At 38.0% G+C, this 25,547-nt stretch overlaps 1 pseudogene and 2 gene segments (V, D, J or C); all 3 read left to right on the forward strand.

The window, feature by feature from the left end:
* Positions 1-581: 581 nt before the first annotated feature.
* Positions 582-12,558, forward strand: LOC122125444. The segment is given in 3 exon segments: positions 582-680; positions 843-1,292; positions 12,539-12,558. Coding segments are annotated over 3 exon segments (522 nt in total).
* A 492-nt stretch (positions 12,559-13,050) lies between these two features.
* Positions 13,051-13,719, forward strand: LOC122125445. The segment is given in 2 exon segments: positions 13,051-13,158; positions 13,373-13,719. Coding segments are annotated over 2 exon segments (396 nt in total).
* Positions 13,720-21,838: 8,119 nt separating this feature from the next.
* LOC122125446 lies at positions 21,839-22,269 on the forward strand (annotated as a pseudogene).
* The last annotated feature ends 3,278 nt before the right edge of the window (positions 22,270-25,547 follow it).

Below are 25,547 nucleotides of genomic sequence, written 5' to 3' on the forward strand. Positions count from 1 at the left end.
TGCTCTCATTGTATTTGATGTCGGTATAATTTGTGGAAGGGAAGGGAAAAAACAAATTGTTTAAATAGGGATACAGGTGGACCTATTGCAACAATGACATATACAAGTCGTTATGTCAAAAAACGAACTTTACAACTTTGGTGAGAGAGAGGGATCGTGTGGGGGGAGGTGGGTGGAATATGGAAAGGGATGGGAAGGGGAAACAAAGAAGAGGCAACAATGCTTGGTAAGAAATGTACTCGTTATCTTACCCATGTAATTGTAACTACTCTGTATGGTATTCTCACAATAAAAAAAGAAATAATAAAAAATACGTTAGAAACAATAGCAAGACAGAAAAATATATATTTGTGCCCCTATAAGTCCTCAAAAGTGAACTACAGTTACTAGTAAACGATGTGACCACGAGGTGGCAGTAAATTTCAGCTGATGCCCAATAGGCAGGGGGTTATTTCAGTGGATTCTAAAGGAGTAGGTTAAGGGTAAAAATAAAGTCTTCTTATTGGCTGTGTAGACAATTCAAGAAAGCACTATAATTGAAAGAGAGAAAAGGAAACAATTTGATGACAGAAGTGGTTGTCCTTACTATAGATTATAAGTCTTCAAGTGATTGTAATTGGGAAGAAATATGAAGAGATTGATTCATGGTATATGCTTGCTCTTGTGGCTGCAGCTGAACTGTAAGTTGATTTGGGAAACCAGAGTACATTAATACTTGATGTTTAGACATCCAGGAGATCACTTTATCTAGGCTGTCTGTACTTACTGTAGAAAAAGGCAGTCCTGCAGAGTACTGAGCTGACAACTGTCTCCTTTCTGTTTGTTTTTTTTTCTCCACATAGGGGTGAGTGAAGGAGAGAAGCTGGAGCAGGGTCCGTCTATCCTGAGCATGCAGGAGGGAGACAGCTGTGTCATCAACTGTACTTATTCAGACAGTGCTTCAGACTACTTTCTTTGGTACAAGCAAGAACCAGGACAGGGTCTTCAGCTCATTATAAACATTCTTTCAAATAGAGACAAAATTGAAAATGACAAATTCCTTGTGTTTTTGAAAAAGAAGAACAAACACTTCTCCCTGCACATCAAAGATGCACAGCCTGGGGACTCGGCAGTCTACTTCTGTGCAGCAAGAACACATTGCTCCTCAGGCACCTGCAGCCTGTCTTCAAACTTGCCACCAAGACTGGAGCTCCAGCCCATACTTTGCCACAGACCTTCTTGCACAGCATTTGCCAATTGTTTGCAAGTAGCAGCTAACACACAAACATTTAGGTCTAAGGAGACCCTGACAGGTGAAAACAAAAATAGAGTGATTGTTACTGAAGAGATTATTTTCCTATTTTATTTATTAGTAGAATACATACTATGAGGTAAAAAATGCATAGGGCTATATTTTGGGATGGGACACAGGGCTTCCTTCCTCTTCTTCTCAAGATATGCCAAATCCAGGTGTGTCGTCAGCTTCAGCAATCTTAAACCTGCACTTAATGACTTCTTAGAAAAGTAATAAATAATGGTTCTTATTTTTGGTCAGTTGTGGGACTTGAGCTTTGTGCTCAAGGCTAGTGCTCTACCACTTTGAGATGCAGCTTCACTTCAAATTTTCTAGTGGTTAACTGGAGATAAGTGGTCTCACAGACATTCCTGCTCAGGCTACATTCAAATCATGATCATCATATCTCTGCCTCCTAAGTAGCTAGGATTACAGACATAAGACATCAGTTCTGGGTATGATTTTGTGTGTGTGTGTGTGTGTGTGTGTGTGTGTGTGTGTGTGTGTGTGCGCGCGCGCGCGCGCGCGCGCATGCCGAGTCATTTAGCAGGTCATAGGAACCTGACCGGACCTGCCAGGCTCAACTCCACCCAGGAGAAAGTCACCTGGCCCAGGCAGAGAAAACCCTGCCCCCAGAGAAGTGGCTTTCTTCACTGGGTAAACAGAGCCAGAGGCTGCCCCTCCCTACCTCAGCCTAGACAATCAATTGAAATTCAGTAAACATAAACCCTGAGAATGGCTCTAGGCTGGGCTCTGTGAGTGTCTCTGGAGAGAGCCCCTCAGGAAATAGCTACTGTTTGCTGAAAGGCCTCAACCCCACCCAGAACCTAGCCTCATAACAGCATTTCCAAACTAAAGGAAACAGTCATCTCCCTCTTTTGTGATACTCAAAGCAGATCTCCTGCCCATTGAACTAGCTTGGGTGGAGAATCTGGGTAAAGCAGAGCATTTTTCTGCCTGCTCAAAGAAACTAACTTAAGAAACTAATCAAGCCACAGGAAAACCAAACACCACAAGCAGACCAGAGAGTCCACCAGGAGACTGGTTACGAACACAAGGGGATACAGGATCTTCCCATCCCATCCTCCCCCCCAAAAAAATCAAAGAACTCTTTTTTGTACCTTTATTTTATTTTTAATTTTTTTTTAAAATGTTTTCTATTAATCTTTTTTTTCCTCTAATAATTTGTTTTTTAGGTGTATATGTGTGTGTGTGTACGTGCTTTTTTTAATCTGTATTGACCTTTTGGTCCTTTTTCTTTCCTTCTTTCTTCATTCTTTTTATTTTTTTCTTACTTTTATGCGTGAATTATTGCTGATCCTCAGATATATACCTGTCCTCGATTATTAGACCTTATCCCCCATTGTCTACAAATTTAATCAAGACATTTACTACACAATTCACAACCTCTTAGGCTTAAATTCTTTAATAGCAGCATTATCTCTTTATACCTATATAATTTTTAAAGAATTTTTATTTCTTAGTTTTTCATGTCTCTTCTATCCCTCCCCTCCTCTAATCCTATCCTTTCTTTCTCTCAATATCATCTTTAAACATAGATAATTTTTAAGTTTCACTTTTTAAATTTAAATTTTTGTTTTTCCATTTTTTCTTGTTTTTTTTTTTAATCTCTCTCCTACCATTCTATCCAATCCATTTCCCTCTCTGAGATTAGGACTTAGTTAAATTCACACTCCTTTTACTCTACACATCCCACTAATCCTATTTTTCCCACATTTCTCCCTAAACCTAATAATTTCTGCTTTGCCAAATTCTTTCTTGCTGTTCTTAGCCCATTAATCCATAGTTGTTTGATAGTGAGTAGATTGTATCTGTTGAACTAGATTGTATGTGCAGCCTTTTGACTTTGCAACTACAGGACTTTGGTTGATGCTTGCCTTAAAATAGTGTTCTAGCACAAAATAGGTTTTCCTTTCATACCAAATGGGCAAAACAAGCCAGAAAAACATAAGAAAAATGGCAAGTCCTGGTATCTCAACTCCCACTCCTGATAATCAGGTGACAGAACAGTTAATAAATAATCCAGAGGGGGGTTCCCAAAAAGCTCTACAAACACTATTGGTAAACATAGTGAATGAAAATATTGAAAACCTGCAAAGGACTCAGTGTGAGCATGAAAGGGAGAGACAGGAGGCAAACCAAAGATCAATACAGGAATCTCGTAAGTGTGAGAAAGCTGCTCAAAGATTGATACGGGAATTGCGTGAGCAGGTTGAGAACAGTCAAAGAGAACTACAGGAATTGCGTGAATGTGAGGAAGCTAATCAAGGAGTAATACAGGATTGCGAGAGCAAATGAGAATAGACAAAGATCACTAAAGGCATTCATGGAATCCATAAACGGACAGCTGAAAGAAGTCAGGGAGACGTTTGTTAGGAAATGGAAAGACTTGGAAAAAATTATATTAAGTGAAGTAAGCCAAGCCCAAAGAAACATAGGTCCCATGGTTTCCCTCATTTTCAATAGTTAGTATATGTATGAGTCAAGCAGAAAAGGTCAGATAAGGTGATGTTAGGAAAATGAACCCTAAGATATGTATTTAAATGTTTTTTTTCTTTCTTGCATTTGTTTCTAACGCATTTATATGATTATTTCTTTGTTGCTTTGTATGTCCCTCCCCCACACTATAACCAGTGCTTTCACTGTATTTGAAGTCGGTATAATTTGTGGAGGGGATGGTGAAAAACAAGTTGTTTAAATAAAGATACAGGTGGGCCTGTTGCAACAATGAGAAGTACAAGTTGTCATGTCAAAAACAAACTTTACAGCTTTGGTGGGGGGGTGGGGGGAGGATTGGGTGGGGGGAGGCTTGGAAGGGATGGGAAGGGGAAACAAAGGAGGAGGCTACAATGCTTGATAAGAAATGTTCTCATTATCTTGCCCATGTAATTGTAACCCCTCTGTACAGTTTTTTCACAATAAAAAAAAAATAAATAAATAAAAAAGTCAGGGAGACCACAAAGGGAATGCTGAATGGAGCCTGACAGAAGGCAAGGGAGTCCAAGGAAACCATAACCAATCAAATAAGTGAATTGAGAATAAACACTGAACACCCAATTAAGGAAGTAAAGAAGTTCATACAAGATCTAAAACAAAGTTCCAACAAAGAATTAGAAGCCATCAAAGCCAACCAATTAGTAGGAAAAGAAATAAAAAACAAAGTAGAAAGTCTTGACAGTAGGTTAGACTATGCAGAAGATCGAATCTCGGGGATTGAAGACAGCCTAGATATTATAGAGAAAGAACATACAACTATCCAAGACAAATCCAAGAAATATGACAGATCTATTCAACATTTGGAAGACACCATCAGAAGGCCTAATCAGAAGATAATGGGTGTAGAGGAGCAGGTAGAGAGGGAAGTTAATGTCTAGGAAATTTGTTTAACAGATTCCTAGCAGAGAACTTCCCAAACATACAAAAAGATAGGCCTATTCAGATACAAAAAGCTTTTAGAACCCAAAATAGACCAGACCAGAATAGGACATCCCACTGTCACATTATAATCTGCACAGGAACAATTCAAACTAAGGAAAGGATCCTTAACGCTGTCAAGGAGAAAAGATCAATCACCTATAAAGGAAAACCAATTAGAATCACCTCAGATTTCTCAGCAGAGACAATCAAAGCAAGAAGAGCCTGGAATGATGTATGCCATGCCCTAAAGACAAACAACTATCAACCAAGAATACTGTACCCAGCTAAACTATCCTTCATAACCAATATATCTCCACCAAACCAGCCCTACAAAAGATACTTAAAGATGTCCTACACATAGAAAACCAACAAGAGCACAATAAAGGCCAAGAAACCACACCCAAACTGAGAATCCAAGAACCAAAGGAAGAACCCAGTTGCCACAGCCCCAGGAAAATGGATAACATGGCAGGAACTCCCAAACACCTCTCAGTCATAACTCTCAACATAAACAAACTTAACTCTCCAATTAAGTGACATAGACTGTCTAGTTGGATTAAAAAGCACTATCTTATATCTACTGCCTTTAGGAGTCACACCTTGCCCATAAAAACAAACATATTTTGAAAGTCAAAGGCTGGAACAAAATCTACGAAGCAAATGGCCCCCATAAACAGGTGGGAGTTGCAATCCTAATATCAGATAAAATAGAATTCATATTAAAATTCGTGATAAGAGATAAAGAAGGTTGCTACATACTAATTAGGGGATCTCTCCTTCAGGAGTATATTACAATTCTGAATATCTGTTTGCCAAACAAGGGAGCACCCAAATTTATCCAAGAAACACTACTTTCCCTCAAATCTCACATAGATAAAAAAATCATTAATTGATGGGGGCTTTAACATACCACTATCCCAACTACATAGATCAACTCAGCAAAAACTCAACAGAAAAACCACAGATCTGAACAACTACATAGAACAATTAGATTTAAGAGACATCTACCAAATATTTTACCCAGCAGCATCAGAATACACATTTTTCTCAGCAGCACAAGGAGCATTTTCCAAAATAGACCACATTTTAGGTCACAAAGCAAACGTCCAAATTCAGAAACATTGAAGTTATACCTTGCATTCTCTCTGACCACAAGGGAATAAAATTAGAACTCAACACCAAAAGCTATCAAAGAAAGTCCTGTAACACATGGAAGTTGAACAACATACTGTTGAATCACCAGTGGGTCATGGAAGAGATTAGAAACAAAATTCAAATATTCAACAAAAATGAACACACAAATTACCAGTTCTTCTGGGACACAGCAAAGGCATTACTCAGAGGAAAGTTTATAGCTCTAAGTTCCTACATCAACAAATTAGAGAGATCTGAAACCAACAATTTAATGAGACATCTGAACCTCTTTGAAAAAGAGCATCAATATAAATGCCGAGACAGTAGATGGAAAGAAATAATTAAAAGTAAATCAGAATTAAACGATTTAGAATCCAAAAAAAAAAAAAAAACATAGAAAAAAATCAACAAAACAAAGAGTTGGGTCTTCAAATAAATTAACAAAATAGAGAGACCCTTAACAAATATTATCAGAAAAAGAAGAGAACACACCCAAATAAATAAACTCAGAGATGAGAATGGAAACATCACCACAGAAACAACCAAGATTCAGAACATTGTAAGGGAATACTTCTCAAACATTTATGCTAATCAGTTTGAGAACTTGGCAGAAATGGACCTTTTCTTAGCAAGTATTGACATGCCAAAACTAAACCAAGATGAGTTAAACCATCTTAACAGGCTCATATCAAGCATTGAAATAGAAACAGCAATAAGAGACCACCCGTCTAAGAAAAGCCCAGGACCAGATGGTTTTACAGCAGATTTCTACAAGGCCTTCAAAGTACAGCTCACACCAATATTCCTCCAACTCAACAATGATATTGAAAGAGAAAGTTTACTACCAAACTCATTCTATGAAGCCATCATAACCCTCACCCCAAAACCAGGCAGGGACTTATCAAGGAAAGAGAACTATAGACCCATTTCTTTGATGAACATCAATGAAAAACTTCTCAACAAAATTTTGGCCAATCGACTTCAACAATTCATCCAAAAAATCATACACCACGATCAAACAGGATTCATTTCAGGGATGAAAAGCTGGTTCAATATACGCAAATCTATTAATATTATTCATCACATCAACAGGAGCAAGGATAAGAATCACGTGGTTATCTCAATAGATGCAGAAAAAGCACTTGAAAAGATCCAACACCCCTTTAGGATGAAGGTTCTGGAAAAATTAGGAATCCATGGAACATTCCTCAATACAATAAAGACTGTATATAACAACCCAACAGCCAGCATTATACTTTATGGTGAAAAACTAAAGCCGTTTCTTCTTAACTCAGGAATGAGAGAAGGATTTCCACTCTCTCCACTGCTCTTCAATCTAGTATTAGAATGCCTAGCTACAGCAATAAGACAAGATGCAAACATAAAAGAGATCCAAATAGGGAAAAATGAACTAAAACTCTCCCTCTTTGATGATGACATGATCTTGTATTTAAAGAATCCTACGGACTCCACTCCCAAATTACTCAAGCTGATTCAAAACTTTGGCAAATTATAAAATTAGCCCTCCAAAATCAATGGCTTTTCTGTATGCCAACAATGAGAAAAGCCTAGCTGAAATCAGGAAAGCAACTCCATTCATAATAGCCCCACAAAAAATAAAATACCTACAAGTTGTCATGTCGAAAATGAACTTTACAACTTTGGTGCGGGGGGGGGGGGGGGGGTGGGGATTGTGTGAGGGGGTGGGGGGAAGGCTGGGAAGGAATGTGAAGTGTAAACAAAGGAGGAGGCTGCAATGCTTGATAAGAAATGTACTCATTATCTTGCCCATGTAATTGTAATCACTCTGTACAGTATGTTCACAAAAAAATAAAATAAAATAAATAAAATAAAATACCTAGGAATTAAGTAACCAAAAAAGTGAAGGACTCCTATGATGAAACCTTTAAAAACCTGAAGAAGGAAATAAAAACAGAACTTAGAAAGTGGCAAAACCTCCCATGCTCCTGGATTGGAAGCATCAACATCGTGAAAATGGCAATACTTCCCAAGGCTATCTACACATTCAGTGTGATACCTGTCAATATTCCTACCTCATTCTTCAAGGAAATAGAAGAGGCAATCCAAAAATTCATATGGAACAATAAAAGACCCAAAATAGCAAAAATGATCTGTAACAGAAAGATCATTCCTGGAGGAATATCAATACCAAATTTCAAACTCTACTACAAAGCCATAGTAATAAAAGCAGCTTGGTACTGGCACAATAACAGACCTCAGGACCAATGGAATAGAATTGAAAACCCAGAAATGAATCTACAGACCTATAGCCATCTAATCTTAGATAAGAGAGCTAAAAAAAAAAAAAAAATAGGATGGAAGGAAGAAAGCCTCTTCAGTAAATGGTGCTGGCAAAATTGTTTAATCACCTGTAGAAAACTAAAGCTACATCAACGCCAAATGGACCAACGACCTCGGAGTCAAAGCAAACACTCTGAAAACATTGCAGGACGGAATAGGAGAAATCCTAGGTCTCCTTGGCACAGGCCGAAATTTTCTTAATAGAGACCCAGAAACACAACAAATCAAAGAAAGATTGGACAAATGGGATTGCATCAAGTTGCAGAACTTCTGCATGGCAAAGGAGATAGCTAGCAAGATCAATATAAAGCCAACGGATTGGGGGAAGATCTTCACTAGCCATACAACACACAAGGGTCTCATATCTAAAATATACCTGGAACTCAAAAAATTAAATCCCCCTACAACAAATCCTCAAAGAAACTACTGCCCAATAAATAAGTGGGCCAAAGAGTTACAGAGAAACCTATCTGAAGAGGAAAGGATGGCCAATATACACATGAAGAAATGCTCAACCTCTCTAGCCATAAAAGAAATGCAAATCAAAATAACATTGAGATACCACCTCTCCCCAGTTAGAATGGCTATAATCAAGAACTCTAATAACAACAGATGCTGGAGGGGAAGTGGACAGAAGGGAACCTTACTGCACTGTTGGTGGGAGTGTAAACTTGTTCAACCACTTTGGAAAGTAGTATGGAGGTTCCTCAAAAGACTCCACGTAGAGCTCCCTTATGACCCAGCAATCCCGCTTTTGGGCATTTAACCAAATGATCACAAGCAGGACCAAACTAAATATACCAGCACATCTATGTTTCTTGCAGTATTATTTACCATAGCTAAGATATGGAACCAACCCAGATGCGCCTCAGTAGTTGAATGGATCAAGAAAATTGTGGTATATATACACAATGGAATTCTATGCCTCCATCAGAAAGAATGACATTGCCCCATTTGTTAGGAAATGGAAAGACTTGGAAAAAATTATATAAAGTTAAGTAAGCCAGGCCGAAAGAAATATAGGTCCCATGGTTTCCCTTATTTGCAATAACTAGTATATGTCTGTGACAAACAGAAACTGTCAGACAAGTTGATGTTAGGCGAAATGAACCCCAAGGTAAGGATTCAAATGTTTTCTTTTTCTCTCTTGTGATTGTTTCTAACATATTTATGAGATGATTTCTTTGATGCTTTGCATGTATCTCCCCAGGGTATAAGCTCTGCTTTCACTGTATTTGATGTTGATATAATTTGTGGAGGGGAAGGGAAAAACAAACTGTTTAAATAGGGTTACAGGTGGACCCATTAAAACAATGAGATGTACAAGTCGTTATGTCGAAAAACGAACTTTACATCTTTGGGGGGGGTGGGGATAGCGGGAGGGGTGGTGGAGAGGGGAAGGGATGGGAAGAGGAAACAAAGGAGGAGGCAACAATGCTTGTTAAGAAGTGTACTCACTATTTTTCCCATGTAATTGTAATTCCTCTGTATGGTATTTTCACAATTAAAAAAAGGTTTACAATATAAAATAAATAAATAATAGTAGCACACATTCACACTATGGGTTTCTGCTGCCCATGTAAAGAGTAGTCTTGAACTCAAAGCACAGTGTTTGGCTCATACCTGTCAGGATTTCCTTGGAGGACAAATGCAAAGGACATGAGCCAGAATTCCACCAGGGCAGAGAAATGGCTACATAAAGTCGCTTATCTCAAATGATTTTACTAGAGTGGTTCCACAGCGTGTTTGAACACTCATGAGAAAGAATCTTCAAATGTGGGGTAAGTGAATTGACATTACTCAGTTTGGGGAGAAAAAGAGAGAAAGAAATGAATAGAGCCTAAGACCTTTGTGTCACTGTCAAACATGCAGTAGCAATTCTAGAAGAGGGGAGGAAGCAAGGTGAGGTAAAATAGAAGAAATAAAGAAACAGTGACCAAACTTGGTACAACATATGAATATACACGTCCATAAATCTCAATATGTACCAAGAAAACAAAGCCAAACAAATCTAGATTGTGTCATATTGTAAACTGTTGAAGATAGGAACAAAGTAAAATCTTGGAAGCAGTGAGAGAGAAACCACATGGAAGGGATTCTTTTTTCTTCTTCTTTCTTTTTTTTGTCAATCCTGGGACTTGAATTCTGGGCCTGGGCACTGTCTCTGGGCACTGTCTCCTTTTGCTCAAGGCTAGAGCTCTATCACTTGAGCCACAGCACCACTTCTGGTATTCTGATGGTGTATTGGAGATAAGAGTCTCATGGACTTTCCTGCCATGGCTGGCTTCACACCATGATCCTCAGATCTTATCATCCTGAGCAATACATGAGGATTACAGGTCTTACCCACCAGCTACAAAGGATTCTTTATTACCAACCATCATTCAATCATCAAAAATCATGGAAATCAGAATAGTGGAATGATTTTCTAAACTGCTAAAAAGAAAAGCAAAAAAACAAAAAACAAAACCATCACTGCCACCAAAAATAAAAATGTATTAAAAAAACACTCAGCCAGTGATTCTATACATTGGAACTAATTTTTTCACAAATAAAAGAGAAATTGAGACATTTGAAGACTTAAACAAGGCTTAGGATATTAATCATTGGAGATCTTCCCTACAAGAAATTCTATGAGGTTATAGGTGACATCAAATGAAGCTGAACACTAAGTTGGAGTCATAAAAAGTGGGAAAAACAGATCATTGTCACATAGATAATTAAAAATCTGGTATTTTACATTTATGACTTTATTTGTTTTATTATATCATTTAAAATGCCAACATATGAGGTATAGAAGTGAACAGAAAAGGAAAAAATGTATTTTCCACATGTACACAAACATATTCTTATTTAAGTAAAACAATTTACATAGTCCAATGGATTGAATTGAATTGTACCATATAGAGTAGCATTTACTTTGAAATAAATTGCCTTTGAATAGAACTTGCTCTTCAGTACTCTGTTATTTATCAGATACATCTATGAATTTATTAATGTGGATAATGTAGACCACTTGATACTTAACATCATTGGGATACAGCTGTGGTTTCCATAGCCATTCATCAAAAGGAGTTGCTTCTACTTTGACATCATCAGGCAGAAAGGTTCTGCAGGACAATTTGATGATAAATGACTTCAGTCATTTTGAGCACTTATATGCCTCTTGGGTTTGTCAAAACAGTAGATATATTAATTCATTCATTATTTTGTGTGTTTCCTACAAAGACAGTGCTTCAGCCTATGTTCTGTATTTAAGACTTTATGCTTCATCTTCAAACTTTTGTCAAGGCTCTTAATATGCTCTTTTTTTTCTGTTCTTTGGTTTTTGAAGCTACCAGGAAATAACTGTAATTTAATCAAGTACAACCAATCTTTAGAGAAAATGATTTCAATATTTTCTTTCTCCCCAATCTACTTCCTTTGCAGCATTCAGTGAGGAAAGAAAAGTTCTGAGGTTCTGATCAGCCCATCTTTGGAAGGGAGAAAAAAATAGAGAGAGTAAGATTTATAACTTTCTAAGGTTGACATCAACTCCTAGATTTTTATGGCTTTATTCAAGAAAGATGAAAGGATTAGAAAATTTAAACAAAATAATGGATATGTCTCCTTTTATTTAAAGTTTAGATATGGGGCCAATTATTTCTATTTAATCAATATAAGTGTGCTCATTTCCAAATGCTCTGTTGGAACTCTTATGTGCTGCCAGTAGGCATGACAATTAATACAGCTTCTATCAAAATCACTATAGCATTTCCTGAAAATATATACTGAAATAACTACAAAGCTTTCTGAATGGAGCTTCTTGAATATATATATATAGATATATATATCAGAAGATACTGCTTTAACACTCTCAGGTATATACCTAAAGGAATCAAAGTCAATATACAGTAGAGACACTAGCACAACTCATGCATAATGTGACACTGTTCACAATGGCTAAGCTGTGGAATCAGTTCAGCAAAGAACTAATAGATGAAGAAAATGTAGTATTTGAAGACAAAAATGAAACATATTCATGAAAGGATCATGTGTGGATCTAGAGATCATCATATTGAATGAAATAATCCAGATTCAGAAAGACAAATGTTTTCTCTAATATGTGTAAACTAGAGAAACGTAAGGCATTCTAAATAGAAGCTGAACTATTAGGAAGAAGGAGGTAAAGGGGAAGGAGGAAGGAATGTTGGAGTGATAATAACCAAAGTACATTATATCATGTATGAAAATCACAATAAACCCATTATTTTGCAAAACTAATATACACTGTAAAATGAAAATAAATATTTCCCAGGCTGTGAACAAGAAACATTCCATTAAGTAGATGTTGAACCAATCTGTGTTATAAAGTTTTCTTTTAAATTTCAGGAAATTTCATTGAAAATTAAAGATGAGGAATGACTTGAAGGTGCCTAGATTGATATGAAGAAGATCTCTACTATGTGAAATGCTGCTTGGTCCTGAAAACAACACCCAGATTTCCACAGTAAAAATATAATATTTTTAGTGCATGAAACAGGGTTTTGAGAATCACTGCTTTACTCCAAAAAAAAGTAATATAAAATGCACACATGAACATCACGTCCCCATATTTACTCTGAGCAAATTGCCAAAATCTCTAACTAGATATCTATTTTTACGTTTTAACATTTCATGTAAGAAGGGTTTGCATTTTGAGTATTTGTTTGAATATTTGATTTGCATTTTAAGTATTTGATCAGTAGCGACCACAAGAGGGCAGTGTGCATTCAGGGACCAAAAAGAAACCTTTCAAGTTCTCTTAAGTGAGAAAGGAAGGGAGGAGTTGGTTGGTGCAGGAGGCTTGGGGAAAAGATCCTCTTTTTCTACTTGAAGGACAGTTCCTGTTATGTTTTCTAAAGCACAATACTGAGATTTACTTTCTTGTGCAGTTTGTAATCTTCGCCCTCAGTGGGAAAGGATGAGATCGTTGAGTGTCTTATTAGTGATCCTGTGGCATCGCTTGAGCTGTGAGTTGGCATTTCTATGGGAACATGAAGTTCAGTGATGGGAGTTGTTGTCTGTGTGTCTGTGTCAGGTATGTGAGGAAAAACCAGAAAGTTCTTAGTTTTTAGGCAAGGGAGGGTGGAAGGCCCATGGAAAAAAGTAATTTACATTCCATAAGAGAAAGCATCCACTTTGTATTGTATTGTTCCTTTAGATGACATTTGTCTTTCTGCACAGGGGTAAACAGCCAACAGAAGGAGGTGGAGCAGCATCCTGAGTCCCTCAGTGTTCCAGAGGGAGCCACTGCCTCTCTCAACTGCACTTATAAGAATAGTGCTTATCAGTACTTCATGTGGTACAGACAGTATTCTGGGAAAGGCCCTAAGCTTCTGGCATCTACATATTCCAACGGTGATAAAGATGAAGGAAAATTCACAGTGCACCTCAACAAAGCCAGCCTCTATCTTTCCCTGCACATCAGAAACTCCCAGCTCAGTGACCCAGCAACCTATCTCTGTGCAATGAGTACACAATGCTCCCCCAACACCTGCAGCCTGCATCCAAACCTACAGGGGCCCCAGTAAGGCCTGAGCTGCAGTAGAACCCAGCGCACAGCAAATATGCTGGGATCTGGATGCGATGGGTGTGAAGAGCAATAGCAGGGAGGGTTTGAGTGAATATTTTTCCTCTAAGAGAATTTTAAAATATTAATTTTTAACTTATTGATATGGTTGAAATATTTTCCAGTTTTCTCTTAACATTCCAATTTAAAATTTTTCATTAAGGAATACCCAAAAGGTTCCATATAATGTCTAAATTTTTTTGAGAAATTTAAATATAATACCCAAACAACTGTCACATAAATAATGCTGCAAACATAAACATTGTCCCAGAAAGTGTCCTTCCTCTATCTTATTATTGAAGTATATTAATGTAGTCAGATCAATATTGATTAATATTAATGTTATTGTCTAATCTAGTTTTATATCACAGCTATCACATGCAGAATATCCCACTATATTATTCTGACATGTTAAATTAAATGATACAAAACATCTAGTCTTCTAATCTTGGCTCTTACCTTTATCAGAAGTAATTTGATGGAACAGAAGATGAACACAATACATAAATCCAATGAATAATTCAGTATAGGTTTGCTTTACTTTTTCCTTTCTTGCCAGGTTTCACATTCTTAGATTTTTCCGTCAAGGCTGGTGCTCTACCATTTGAGCCACACTTTTTTTTAAGAGTACAGGGGTTACAGTTACATGAATAAAGTAATGAGTATATTTCCTATCAAGCATTTTTGCCTCCTCCTTTGTTTTAACCCTACCATCCACTTATTCCCACCTCCCTAACTACTCGTGTCCCCTCCCCCTAACTGAAAAGGTAAAGTTCATTTTCAACAGAGTGTCTTGTTCATCTCATTGCTACAATGGGACATTGTGTATCCCTATTTAATCATTTTGTTTTTTCCCTCCCCAAATTAGAAAAGTATATATACAAGATGCAGGGTACCGGAATCAAATACAGTGAAAACAGGGGTTATACCATGGGGGAGGAACATACCAAAGAAACAAAAAAATCACATAGTACATTATAAGTATGTTAAAAATTATAGCAAGAAAGAAAAAAAACTCTTGTGTCCCTGTCTCGGTGTTTATTTAGCTTAACATCATTTTATATGGTCCTATGTATATAGCTTTTGACCTTTTCTGTTTGTCCTAGACATACTACTTATTAGAAATAAGGGAAACCAAGGGAACTATGTTTCTTTGTGCTTGGCTTAATTCATTTATAGTTTTTTCCAAGTCTTTCCATTTCCTAATAAATGGGCAGTGTCATTATTTCTGATGGAAGCATACAATTCCACTGTATGTATGTATGTGTGTGTGTGTGTGTGTGTGTGTGTGTGTGTGTGTGTGTAATTTTCTTTATCCATTCATCTACTGAGGGGCATCTGGTTGGGTTGGTTCCAGATCTTAGCTATGGTAAATAATGCTGCAATAAACATAGTGGTTCTGGTAGTTTTAGTATACCCTTGTTTGTGATTGTTTGGGTAAATGCCCAAAAGTGGGATTGCTGGGTCATAAGGGAGCCCTGTGGAGTCTTTTGTGGAACCTCCACACTGCTTTCCAGAGTGGTTGAACAAGTTTACATTCCCACCAACAATTCAGTAGACTTCCTTTTTGGTCACTTCCCCTCCAGCATCTGTTGTTATTAAATTTTTTGATTTTAGCCATTCTGATTGGGGTGAGGTAGAATCTCAATGTTGTTTTGATTTGCATTTCTTTTACGGCTAGAGAAGTAGAGCATTTCTTCATGTGTGTATTGGCCATTCTTAATTCCTCTTCAGAGAAGTTTCTCTTTAAGTCTTTAGCCCACTTATTTTTTGGCAGTTGTTTCTTGGAAGATTTGTTGTTGGGGGATTTAGTTTTCTGAGTTCTAAGTATATTTTAGATATGAGACCCTTGTCCATTGTATGGTTAGTGAAGATCTTCTCCCAGTCCATGGGCTTTCTATTGATTTTGCTAGCTATGTCTTTTGCCATGCAGAATCTCTGCGGTTTCATCCAATCCCATTTGTCCAACCTTTTTTTGATTTGTTGTATTTCTGGGTCTCTATTAAGAAAATTTCGGCCTGTGCCAAGGAACCCTAGAGTTTCTCTTATTCCTTCCTATAATATTTTCAGGGTGTCTGCTTTGACTTTGAAGTCTTTGGTCCATTTGGACTTGATTCTGGTGCAGAGTGATATATGAGGATTTAGCTTTAGTTTTCTACAGGTGTTTAACCAATTTTGCCAGCACCATTTACTGAAGAGGCTGTCTTCCTTCCATTCTATTTGTTTAGCTCCCTTATTGAAGATTAGGTGGCTATATGTCTGTGTGTTCATTTCTGGGTCTTCAGTTCTATTCCATTGGTCCTCAGCTCTCCTCTTGTGCCAGTACCAAGCTGTTTGCATTACTATTTGAGCTATACTTTCAATTTTGGATTTATTGATAGTTATGAAAGCAAGAGTATCTTGGATTTGTCATCCCAAGATGGCTTCAAATCCTGATGTTCTGTTATCAGCCTTCTGAGTAGCTAGGATTGCAGGTGTGAGCTACCAGAACCTGGTTTGAGTATAGTTCTTAATAATATATGAAAAATCTAAAATTCATTAAGTTTTAACCTTTTTAAAAGTAAATTATTCCAGTGATTTCCTCATAAAATCCTTACAATTAATCTAAGATAAGATATCAGCCAAAATACAGGAGGAGGTAGGGAAAATTTCTTTGGGATTTCACTTTAAGTCACACTAATTCATGCATGACATGAGGTCACACCACATTTTTAGTCTTTCAAAACACAATAGCAAAGTAGTGAGAAAGTAGATCTTTGCTACAAAAATTCACAGAATCAAGCTTTACTTTCCTATTATCATATTCAAGACCAGGAAATAGTATAATTTCATCTGACAAGTTTACAAAATTCTATATGTACAATGCCTATGTGCATCAGATCATACAAAATAATATTTATCAAAATTAACCTAGGAAATGGAAATAAAGGGTTTTTTCTTTTTTGCTATTTTTGTTTTTCATTTTATCTTGTGTACTCATTCATTCATGTCTTTAGGAGGGGAACGAGGGCACAGAAATGGAAGGACAAATGGTGAACAAATGAAGAAAAACTGCATTTGTTAGTTTCAACTATATGTTGAAAATAAACTATGTAATTTGTGGGTGGGGATGCAAAGAGAAAGTGGGAGAGCAAGAGAGGGGATATTTTCCAAAAAGAAATGTACTCTTTACCTGAGTTATGTAACTGTAAGCCCTCTTTACATCACCTTTATAATAACAATAAATTTCACATGTACAATTATATATTATACATCCATATTGTAGTGGGTATGTAATTCCAAATTGTTTGTGATTTGACTCACATGATAGGATAACAAAACCTGCTCCTTAAAAATAGCATCAAAAGGACTTCAGACAGAAAGGCTGTCCTTCTTTATTCATCATTTCCTACTTCATTGTGGAGATTTCAGAATAATCCCAGCTATGGGTTTATCTGGTACAAAAGGAAGGAGATGGAAATGAAGTTGCCAACCTATACCTGTTCTATTCTCTAAAAACCAGTCTCACTAAACATATTTTCATGTTCATGATGGTCAAGTTACAGGTTTACAGTAATCTCCTAATTTCATTTAATTGTGCTTAGAATTCTATAAAGTAGCCAGTGATATTCTTCCTTAGTAAAATCTTTCTTGTAAATAAATTGTTGTTTTGTAATTTGCATGTTCTGATTTTGTGACTAAAAAAGTTGGCTTTCTGATACTATTCATTGTCTCCAATGTATATCTGAATGATCTTTTCCCTTTCTTCCCTTCCCTCCTGAGGTGTCTGATCACATAGGCATCCCTGGAGGGAAGAGGGGGTGGGTGGGTGGCTAGATGTTCTGTCTGTGGTCAGCAACTGCAAAATCAGCAGAATACTGCAGTCAGTGGTTCTGAGAGATCCCAGCCAAAAACTTGAAGCCAATCTTTGTTCCCTGGAAGCTTTATACTCTTTAAGGACAGAGGGACTCAACCTATTTGTTATTTTTGTCTCAACTTGGTGGAGGCAAGAGAAGACATGTTCCTAAGAGAATTAGTTTCCTTTCTAGAGGTCAAGTGATCTCTTCAGCACAAGCACTCCATGAGTTGTATTTTCCTGTGTTTCATTCTAGGCTCCCAGCTTCTTCACACCAAACATATGTCTAACTCCAAAGCAGAGTAACAGAGTTAAGTCTGGCTGGTAGCCAAAGGTGCCCTTTGGCAAATGAAGATCAGAGACTTTTCCAATCTTCACTCTTTATGGAATGAATGTTTCTTTGTTTATGGCCCATTGCTTTTTATCTTGTAACCAAAATTCTGAGGAGCATATTCTGTATGAGAAGGTCAAAACCAGTGATGGCAAGTGGAAATTTTATGGACATGATATTGCTTTAAGACTCCATTAACTCTCCAATTAAGTGGCATAGATTGTCAACTTGGATCAAAAAGCAAGACCCTTCTATCTGCTGCCTTCAAGAAACACACCTTGCCCATAAAAACAAACATATTCTGAAAGTGAAAGGCTGCAATAAAATCTACCAAGCACATAGCACCCATAAACAGGCGGGACATGCAATCTTAATAGATAAAATAGTCTTCAAATTAGAATTTATGAGAAGAGATAAAGAATGTTAAGGCATTTCTCCCTGAGGAGGATGCAGCAATTCTAAATATCTATTCACCAAATAATGATGAGTAGTCTACAAACACTACTTTCCATAAAAATCTCACATACATTCAAAGACATTAATTTTGGGAGATTTTAACATACCACTATCCCCACTGAATAGGTCAACCCAGCAAAAACTCAACAGAGAAAACTCAGATCTAAACAACCACAGAGATCAGCAAGACTTAACAGACATCTACCGAATATTTCACCCAGCAGCATCAGAATACACATTCTTCTCAGCAGCACATGGAACATTCTCCAAAATAGACGGCATTTTAGGTCACAAAGCAAATTTGTCTAAATTCAGAAACATTGAAATTATGCCCTGCATTCTCTCAGTCTACAAAGGAATAAAATTAGAATTCAACACCAAAAGCCACCAAAGAAAAACCTATAACACATGGAGGCTAAACAACACACTCTTGAACCACCAGTGGGTCATAGAAGAGATTAGAAAGAAAACTCAAATGTTCATGATATTTAACAAAAATGAACACACAAATTACCAGCTCCTCTGGGACACAGCAAAGGCAGTACTCAGAGGCAAGTTTATAGCTCTGAGTTCCTGTATCAACAAATTGGAGAGATCTGAAACCAACCATTTAACAAGGCACCTGAAGCTCCTTGAAATAAAAGCAACAAGCCAAATCCAGTAGAAGGAAACAATTAAATTTAAATCAGAATTAAATGAATTAGAATACAAAAAAAGTAGAAAAAATCAACAGAGTTGGTTCCTCAAAAAAATTAACAAAATTGACAGACCTTTAGCAAATGTTATCAAAAAAAGAAGAGAATACACCCAAATAAACTCAGAGATGAGAATGGAACTATCATCACAGAAAAAAAACAAGGTTCAGACATGATAAAGGAATACTTCTCAAAGTTTTATGCTAATAAGTTTGACAATCTGGAAGAAATAGTCGAATTTTAGCAAATAATGACATGCTCAAAGTAACCAAAGATTGTTTAAACCAACTTAACAGACCCATATCAAGCATCAAAATAGAAACATCAATGAGACCTCCCACCCAAAAAAAAAAGCCTGGATGGATTTACAGCTGAATTCTGCAAGGCCTTCAAAGCAGAACTCACACCAATACTCCTCCAAATCCTCAATGAAATTGAAAGTAAAGTTCACTACCAAACTCTTTCTATGAAGCCATTATAACCCTCATCCCAAAACCAGGCAGGGACTCATAAAAGAAAGAGAACTACAGACGCATTTCTTTGATGCACATCCATGCAAAACTTCTCAACAAAATTTCAACAACTCATCAAAAAAACAGAAACCATAACCCACGATCAAACAGGACTCATTTCAGGGATGCAAAGCTGGTTCAATATACACAAATCAATTAATATAACTCATCACATCAACAAGAGCAAGGGTAAGAACCACACGATTATCTCAATATATACAGAAAAAACATTTCGACAAGATCCAACACCTCTTTATGAAGAAAGCTCTGGAAAAACCAGGAATCCATAGCACATTCCTCAATATAATAAAGGATGTATATGACAAACCTACAGCCAGCATTATACTTAATGGCAAAAAGCTAAAGCCATTTCCTCTAAACTCAGGAGTGAGACAAGGAAGTCCACTCTCTCCACTTCTCTTCAATTGAGTATTAGAATGCCTACCTACAGCATTATGACAAAATGCAAACATAAAGGGGATCCAAATAGGGAAAGATGAAGTAAAACTCTCCCTCTTGGCAGATGACATGATCTTGTAGTTAAAGCAACCTGTGGACACCATTCCTAAATTACAAGAGCTCATCTAAAACTTTGGCAAAGTAGCACTGTATAAAATTAGCCCTCAAAAATTAATGATTTTCTGCATGCCAACAATGAGAAGAGTGTGGCTGAAATCAAGAAAGCAATTCCTTTTGTCAGAGACCCACAAAAATAAAAGACCTAGGAGTTAACTAAAAAAGTGAAGGACCCCTGTGATGAAAACTTTAAAAACTTGAAAGGGGAAATTAAAGCAGAACTAAGGAAGTAGAAAAGCCTCCCAGGTTCCTGTATTGGGAGGATTAACACCTTGAAAATGGCAATACTGCCAAAGGCTATCTACAAATTCAATGCAATACCTGTCAATATCTCAACCCCATTCTTCAGGCAAATAGAAGAAGCAATCCAAAAATTTATATGGAACAATAAAAGACCCTGAATAGCAAAAAGAGTCCTTAGCAGAAAGAACAGTACTGGAGGAATATCAATACCAAATTTCAAACTCTACTACAAAGCCAAAGTAATCAAAACAGCATGGTACTGGCACAAGAACAGACCTGAGGAACAATGGAATAGAACTGAAGATCCAGAAATGAACCCACAGATCTATAGCCACATAATCTTCGATAAGGGAGCTAAACAAATAGAATGGAAACAAGACAGCCTCTTCAGTAAATGGTGCTGGCAAAATTGGTTAAACACCTGTAGTTGGGGACAGAAGGGATGGTAGGGGAAACACAAAGGAAGAGGTAACAATGCTTGATAGGAAATGTACTCATTACCTTACTCGTGTAGCTATAAACCCTCTGTACTCTATTTTTACAATAATATATATAAAGACTTCATTAATAAACGTGCACAAAAGCTTAAATTTCTATAAAGTATGGTCTATTAACCTTTTCCTGTATTCTTTCTATCATGCATAGAAATCTACTCTAATACTATACGTTAATAAATTGGGTCTCTCAATTTTTTTCCATCTAAAATATAACTATTATATCCGCTAAAAATTTACTTTGTAATGGTTATTAAGAATATACCCAGCCAGGCACTTAGCATGCCTATAATCCTAGCTACTCAGGAGGCTGGAATCTGAGGATTGCAGTTCAAAGCCAGCCCAGGCAAATTCATGTGACTCTTATCTCCAGTTAACCACCAGAAAACTGGAAGTGACACTGTAGCTCAAGAAGTAGAATGCTAGCTTCGAGCTGAAGATCTCAGGGACAGCACACAGGCCCAGAGTTTAAGACCCACGACCAAAAAAGAAAGATATATCCAAATTTATTGATTAATTTTCTAGTGATTTTTCATTCAAGATAGCACATTTTAGCAAATGTTCCATATTTGATACATTTTTAGCTAATTTTGCACACACAGGCTTTGGTGCTCTTAGACTTTTGTTCTAGTCCATTAAAGTCTATTTATAGACTTCCCTAATGACAATTTTTTTTCCTGTAGCATACATTCCTCTTTCTGTCCCGATGCTGATTGACCTGCAACCTGACCTTCTCTGCAGTGTCAATTTTGGCCTCTAGAGAGGGTTGCTGCGTAACTTGAACTAAGCTAGAAGCCAAGCAGCCAGCAAACCTTTCCAGGAAGAGCATCTTGCTGTACAGATGGAAGGAAGAGTTAAACTCAGAGATGACTCTGCTCTGTCAGATTCTCTGTAGCTGAACAGGTTCCAGAAAATTCTTCATCACCTCACATCTGGGACATGAAGCCTAACCTCATGGCAGCACTCCTGATCATGATGGCATTGAGTGAGTAGTCGCTTCTCATTCAAGCCTTTCTGTGGGTTTTGACATGGAATCATTTTGTCTTCTGCAGTTTCTCTGATCTAGAACTGATGTTTCAGGAGGAATTACAGCCTAGGCAGTGGCTCAGCCTGAGGACCACATCTCTGTCTTCGAAGGAGCCCCTGTGCAGGTGAAGTGCAACTATTCCTATTCTGGGAGTCCTGAGCTCTTCTGGTACATCCAACATCCAGGACAAGGCCTCCAGCTGCTCCTGAAACACATCTCTGGAGGCAGTGCCAAAGGTTTCACGGCCACTCTAAATAAGAGTGAGAAGTCCTTCCACCTGCAGAAGGCCATGACTCAGGAGGATGACTCAGCCATGTACTACTGTGCCCTGAGCCCACAGTAGCTGCTCTGGCAAAGGAAGCAGAGCACAAACCCTCAGACTTACACAAACTACTTCCTGTCAGCTGTCTGTGGCCACTGTGGGGCTTGCATTTCCAGGGAGCCAAACTGAATTACCTCTTAAAATGAATGTCATCAGTGGTCCTTTAGCTTCAGATTGAGCTCAACTATTTGTCCACAAAGATTCTCATTAGCATCTCTTGTTAACTTAATTTTTTAAATAATTATAGTTTTAGAAGTACCCAGAAAAGCACTTTTGCAATAATAACTATATAGCAGAGCAGAATAATCATTATTTTCTAGGTGACCAGGCAGAGTTAAGAAGGGCCAACCACCTTTCTACCTGCTTTGTCCCTCCAGCCACCCACCTGTGTTCCTTACATCCCAGCAGTTTCTCCCAAGCTCCGTAGACTCCACTGTGAATGTTGACCTCTGCAACAAAGTCCTTTGCTCTCAGGCACTTCACAGATTCCTCCTGCAGTCAAGGGCCATCCTGAGGAATAAATGAAGTGATTTGAAGAAGGCAACTTTACAATGAACATTGATCATTACAACAGGGAATCAGCTACTGTCTTTACTACTTTTGTGTCACTATGATCAAAATACCTAAGAAAACAATTTAAAGAGGGGATAATTTATTTTTTGCACACAGTGTTATAGGTTTCAGTCCATCATGCGAGGGAGAGTTTCACAGAGCAGAGTTGCTTACATCATAGTAGCTAGGAAAGAAGGTGAGAGAGGAGAAGGGGGAGGGGAAAGAGAGAAAAGCAAAGAAAAAGCCTGAGCTACAGGATTGTGCCTTGTGCCACCTATTTTGGGACACCTTGTATTTCCCCATTCGTCACATCTCAAGTTGTGCTTTACTAATCTCTTGGCAAAGCAAAGCTGCTTATAAGTCCAAGTAACCACTTGTGTGGCTGTCAATGCACATGTCTGCCATGTCTCCAGGTGTGCCAAGTTCACCAAGAATTGCAGGGACCCAGCACTATACAGGAAAACCTTATCCTCCTGAAAGTGTCCTTCCAGCCTTGCCTACTGATAAAACTTCGTAGCATGCCAGGAGGCCAAGGAGAAATGTGTACAGGGTGGATTTGCAGCTGAGAGTCACTAAACTGATAACTGGTACGCCACATCCCTTGGGCACCCATCTTATTATGCACCTCTGTACACAAATAGCCATGACGTTTTCTTTCCTTCTTTTTTTTCAGATATCAGCAGCAGAAAATTTATTGTCCAAAGCAGTTTGAGGAACTTCAGGCACTAGCCATGGCTTTCCCCAGTAAAAACCAGAGTTCTCTTCAAATTCACTCTACCATAGCAGAAGTGAATTCTGTCACAGCTACTTTAACCTCTTGATTAATAATCTCAAAAATCGTCAAGGGTGTAATTGGCCTTCAACTGTTATACAAGAAAAAATAACAACCCAATATTAAAATAGGACAAGTTCAGAGGTACCCTTCCAACAGACAGGGATGATCAGAAGGACCATTTTTCTTCTACCTACAATGACCAGAATTGAATATAATTTTCTAATAACCATTGAGGGAGCCTAGGAGGGATTAATTGTGCTATAGGATGGGGATATAAAGTCCTCAGGTAGTTGATCAAGCCCCCTTGGGCTAGTCAGGAAAGATTGAAGGTCTCCAGGTTGTCTGGCAACAGAGGCCATACTTCATGTAGCGTGGGGAAAGGTAGAAAGATGGTTAGACACTTTTCAAGGCATTCCACTACCTTGGAAAAATGTGATGACTGAGTGTCTGGAGTTGAAGAGCTGGTCTACAATTAGGAATGAGAAGTACCCTCGTTTTTTCCATATGTGGGGAATTTAAGCTGGTGTGACCCCTCATATGTGATTTTGGTTATATTCATTTGTTTTAAAATGGCCCTAGAAAATTAATCCTTTTTTATTCTTCTTTTATCATCAAAGCAAATAGTAGTTGGCTCTAGAAACACTGCTTTGAACTGTAACTTCCAGCAGCTGGTCATCCCAAATCTTGAAAATCAGCTTCAGAGCCAGACTCTTCAAAACTCAGCCATTCCCTAGCCATCCTATTAGTACCAGAAACACAAGGGCAAAATTTCTATCCCCACCCAAAGAGAAGAAGGGCAGCTCTTAACCCTCACCTGCCAAACACTACTCTATGTGCAGAGCTTTGCACTTTCTGTCCTATTCTGTCTGCATATTATTTGCATCCAATTGCCTGAACTGTTGGAGATTCTGAGACAAACCCAGTTCTTTTCTACTTAATCCAATTAGAGTCCATGTCTCTTGCCCATCCATAGAAACTCTGAGTTACTCATAATTTTAGCATTAGGCAAAAAAAAAAAAAAACTTTTTTATTTTCACAGAAGGAGATCACAGATTGTCACTGTTCACACAGTGAGACCTGGGAACACGGTGTCTGGTAGGCAGAAAGTAGACCACACCCTGCGGGTAGAGATAAAGTTTATTGGAAATATCACATGCTTATATACAGCATATAGGCATAGAAAGTCAATCTTCAGTCAGAGGGGCAGAAAGTTCATCATAAACAGTTTTACAGTAATGCAGACAATGAAAGTTAAACTTTGGTCAGTGAGCAGGAAGAGTTAAGCCTCAACAAATGTGAAGCAGTTCTATGGGATCAACGGTTATAAAGAGTAAGCAAAGTGCAGGTGGGTTTCTTTAGGCACACAAAGGGAATATGGAGGCATTGTTTATGAGATTACTCAGAGGAGCATGAAGAGCACATTCTGCATGCCTTCACCTGAGGCTTAGGCTTTTTTCTTTTTGCTTATGTGGTGCTGAGGAATCGAACCCAGGGCCTCATGCATGCAAGGCAAGCACTCTACCACTGAGCCACCTTCCCAGCCCCTGGATGTCTGGAGTTTTGCCCAGACTTGGAAGGAGTTTTCTCCTTCCCCAGGGGTTGTGCATGCCAACATATGCACCCTCACAGGACCTAAGTCCTCAGATGGAGTCGTGCAAGCCAATGCCTTTGACAACAGATATTTTCTTAAAGATTAGAGTTATTATACAGATCCTAACAGTATTTCTCAAAGCTGTTCTGTCTCCAGCACTGTTCCTTCATTGATCTCTAGCCTGACTTAAACTGTATACATTCTTACTCTGATCTGGAATCAGAGTTCATAATGGCAGGAAATGCAAACTTCTGCATCAGCTCTGCATTCTTCCTCTTTTCAGATCACATTCTCCTAGCGGAGTGCTGCGGCCATTACCACAGGGCAGGGCCTCCATCTCCTCAGAAGCTCTTGGGTTTCAAGCATCAGAGAGAGAGGGGG

Source organism: Dipodomys spectabilis, unplaced genomic scaffold (assembly GCF_019054845.1).
Source record: "Dipodomys spectabilis isolate Male_0828 unplaced genomic scaffold, ASM1905484v1 ptg000265l, whole genome shotgun sequence".
In the NCBI taxonomy this organism is placed as follows: domain Eukaryota; kingdom Metazoa; phylum Chordata; class Mammalia; order Rodentia; family Heteromyidae; genus Dipodomys; species Dipodomys spectabilis.